Source organism: Oncorhynchus clarkii, chromosome 30 (genome assembly GCF_045791955.1).
Source record: "Oncorhynchus clarkii lewisi isolate Uvic-CL-2024 chromosome 30, UVic_Ocla_1.0, whole genome shotgun sequence".
Lineage (NCBI taxonomy): Eukaryota > Metazoa > Chordata > Actinopteri > Salmoniformes > Salmonidae > Oncorhynchus > Oncorhynchus clarkii.
Window position 1 is genome coordinate 14,915,850 of NC_092176.1, and position 4,286 is coordinate 14,920,135.

The 4,286-nt window shown below is 40.0% G+C and overlaps 1 protein-coding gene across 1 annotated transcript; it reads right to left on the bottom strand.

Annotated features, from left to right (window-relative positions):
* Positions 1-759: 759 nt before the first annotated feature.
* LOC139389929 (E3 ubiquitin-protein ligase TRIM35-like) lies at positions 760-3,879 on the bottom strand. Its single transcript, XM_071136964.1, has one exon. The coding sequence runs from the start codon at positions 3,673-3,675 to the stop codon at positions 1,864-1,866; it is 1,812 nt and encodes a 603-aa protein (XP_070993065.1). The 5' UTR covers positions 3,676-3,879; the 3' UTR covers positions 760-1,863.
* Positions 3,880-4,286: the final 407 nt, after the last annotated feature.

The following is a 4,286-nucleotide window of genomic DNA, read 5'->3' on the forward strand; positions in this document are numbered from 1 at the left end:
TTTCATTTGGTAACATAATTTTTAAAAATTATTATAAACCAATTTTGGGAAAAGTTATAGTCCCAATTAACTTTATGTAAAAGTACATCTGATGTCAAATAGGGATTATTAACTAGAGCCCTTTAGCTAGCTAGTTTGCACATAAAAACAATGTATCAAATATCAATCAATTATGGTATCAAAGGCTTTAAAACTGTACTAGAATGTAGCTTACCAGAGACAAATCGCCAGGCGTTCAACTGGGCTGATCGACTCCCGGTAGTTGTTATTCATCCGGGTGATCCTGGCTCCAACCATCTGGAGCAGGTGATCGAACTGGCTTCGGTCCAGATGAAAGTAATTTCGCAATTCCTCTCCAAACAGTCGAAGCTCTTGAATTAGACGGTGGAACTCCCCTGCCTGCTTTCGGGACTTTAACCACCTGGGGACCCACACAGACCTGCGCTTTCGGCGGGGCTGGTCCCGGCCCAACAGTGCGATCAAGACCACCTTCCTCAACGTTGGTCTCATTGTTGAAAGAGCCTACTCTGCTATCTTGACTATTTATTATTGCATTTCGCTCCAAAACTGCATTTTGGAGGCAAATTAAATTATAGGCTCTCACAATTAATTTGTGGATGTCATCGAATAAATAATATACTTGGCAAATAAATTAATACAAAATGTGAAGAAATGATGCAATCAAACTTTTTATGTAATCGCACATTTTTACTGAATATGTGTGCAAAAAAATCTACATGTATATTTTGCTACTTTCTGTCAAGTCTACGCATACAATTTTTCATACTGTCTGTTGTTGCCCGGACAGCTAAAACACGCCACATCCATGCAGCTTCTACCGAAAGAGTCTGCTGCCTGCAGGTCTTATTATTCCCCTTCCGCCTCATGTTACCTAACAGGTCTAACACGTCGAAAACGCAAGGGTGCAATGAGGAAACGAAATAGCAAAATGGAGCATCGTGATAGATTTATTGAATTTGATTGATCATTTGAAAGTTGACAGTTTTAAACCACACACAGTAATTGCCGATTATTTTTTCTTTCTTTCACAATTATTGCTATTACAACAAGTTAATCATTAGCATTTTATATATATATATTTTTACCGTCATTTAACTAGGCAAGTCAGTTAAGAACAAATTCTTATTTACAATGACAGTTTACCGGGGAACAGTTGCTTAACTGCCTTGTTCAGGGGCAGAACAACATATTTTTACTTTGTCAGCTCAGGGATTCAATCCAGCAACCTTTCAGTTACTGGCCCAAAACTCTAACCACTAGGCTACCTGCCACCCCAAATGTAACAAGGCTACCTGCAACCCCAGAAATGTAATAAGCTTTTATATTTAAATGTGTCAGTGTTGTACTGGATAGTAGCATGGAAATTAATGGATCATACTCAATCATGAAAATGCAATATATTTTTTTGCATTTCAATTTGAATTTTGTCACAAAGGAATTGCAAACATATTGATTTAACATTTGCATTACCAATTGAGTTTCAGCAGCTAAATGCTTCCATAGGCTATAAAGTATGTTCTTAACTAAATTGGCCACAGATTTTACTTTTCCAAACCAATGTTTTTATTAACAATTAAAGTGAATAGACTCAGCCATTGATATTACAGTTAAAACATATTTGGAGTCATATAAAAAAAAGAATACAGTAAAAATATGAATATTCCATGCTGTTGATTTTCAGAAATAATATTCAGTTACATAAAAAAATGACCTACAGTCATTTTAGTTTCTTCATAAGAACATCCCAATCCATTCCCACACCCTGCATATATTGTACTTATACTATAGTTTAACTGTTGTTCCACTGTTGGAGATCGAGACAGTATCATATTTGTCATCTTATTAATAATCATCTTCTTCTTCTTCGTCTTCATCTTCTTCATCTTCTTCATATACATCATCTACATCATCTACATCATCTACATCATCTTCAGGGTCTGCACATTCATCGTATTCCTCCTCAAATTCATCAATGTCCTCATCGAACATATCATAATCATTGTGGGTGTTCACTGTTAAGCCTCTGACACTTGTGTCCTGTAAGAAGGTCTCATTGGGCTTTTCCACTGTCACACAGGCCTTCACTGGTAAAATCCTCACAGGGTGGAGTTTACAGCCATTAAGGCAAAAAGGAAAGACTTTCTCAGTGAAAGTGTGTGTGAATGTGTGTAGAACTGTCTTATTATCAGGGTCAGAGAATGACAGCTTACCTCCATCCCAGTCCAGCTGCACTCTGATCCTCAGGGGTTTCTGTCTCACAGTAAGGAGAGTGTCTGACCCTGATGGAGAATGTGTATCATATTTACCACCAGTGAATCGGATTTGCCAGTATCCATTCTTTACTTCTCCCTTCCGCTGGACAGATTCTGTAATCACACCCAGTGACCAGTGAGTATTGTCCCCAACCTCAATGTCCCAGTTGTGTGTCCCTGAATTAAAGCCTTCGGAGCCTAGGACCATTCTAAAGGTATCAAACCTCTCTGGGTTGTCAGGAAGCTGCCGTGTTTCATCACTGTCATTGATACTGTCTTCATCACGGTGTCTCACACTGGTCAGATCATCAGACAGGATGAGATGTGGTTGGGAAGTATTGGGGTTCAGAATCACAGGAGTGTATTTCACAATCTCATGCATCTTCTCCCAGACTCTAAATTGCAGGTTGCCCAAGTATTTAGCCACGTCTATCAGCACTCCTGAGATAAGCATTGGATCTGGCAGTTTGCATTGGGCTCTTTCCTTTGTGGACTCATAGTTCTGCAAAAATGAGAGGTCTTCAGCTTTCAGCTCCTCCTCTAAGAATCTGATTGTGTTTGCAAGTGATGATATCTCTCTGCTAATTTCTTCAATATTTTCTTTCATCACTCGATTCTTGTGCTCTTCTTCCTCTTTTAGTTCAGCTATCCTGGCTGCCTCTTCCTCTCGTAGAAACTGGTGAAGCTTCTCAAACTGCCCCTTAATTTGACCCTCTGTGTGCTGGGCCTGGCTCAAGATGTGTTCAGCACAGGTTTGGCTAATTTTACTAAAGGCCGCAAGCTTCTCCTTTAAGGAATTCAGTGCTGTCTGGAGTTCTTCCTTCTGATCCTGTGCAGCTTCATCTATGGGGCTACAGTTATGGTTTTTGTGGTTTTTTGAAGTCTGACATACCACACAGATTGGCTTTTTATCCTCCAGGCAGAAGAGTTTGAATTTCTCACTGTGCAAACTGCAGAGCACCTCAGACCTTGCTGTATCCATTAAGATCCTCTTCTTGCACACAGGGCATTGCCGAGAATCTTTCTGGTTCCAGCATTCATGTAGACAGACTGTGCAGACTTTGTGGTGGCATGACAGTATAACAGTATCCCTGAGGATGTCGTGGCACACAGGACAGGATATTTGGCTGTCTCTCTGTAGTTTCTCAGCGAGATTGTTGTGGTTCATCTTCCTCAGGATCTCTAGTGACACCTTCACAGCTCCCTCATAGCTTGAGGTCTTGATCATCTTATCCACAGTGGTTAGCCTGTCCGTGTTCTCCAGCTTGCTCTTAGGGAAGGGAGGAAAATCGCTGAGCACAACCTGAGTCAGGTACCACTGGAATGTTTTAAGGTCTTCAGTGATTAGCTCATTTAAAATGGCTAACAGCAGCTCAGGAACAGGAATGGGTGTTTGCATCATCGATCTGCAGATACAGGACTACAGAATGATTTACTTGCCTTTTTAATAACCTTCCCTTCTAACAGTCCGTTATTGGCGTTTCCAATTTTCTATCTGTTTCTACTAAAAATGTAAATCCCAGTCTTGTGTTGTGTGTCAGAAAGAGTGAGAGAGTGAACAACCGCAACGAAACCTGACGCCTGTGAGAGACGAGCTTGTCTTCCTGTATTCGGATAACAAGTCAAGGGGTGGAGCTTAGAGAAACTAGGTCACATAAAAATGGTGTACAGTTTTCTTCCCCATTCTGAATGACAGATAAATAAGAGGTGGGACATTGGCATGCCAAGGCTGTAATCAGCATGGCACACATTGGTGAATGTTGACATAAATATATTGTGTATAACAGACTGGAACTGTATATACATACAGTTGAAGTCGTAAGTTTACATACACTTAGGTTGGAGTCATTAAAACTTGTTTTTCAACCACAAATTTCTTGTTAACAAACTATAGTTTTGGCAAGTCGGTTAGGACATCTACTTTGTGAATGACACAAGTCATTTTTCCAACAATTGTTTACAGGCAGATTATTTCACTTTTAATTCACTGTATCACAATTCCAGTGGGTCAGA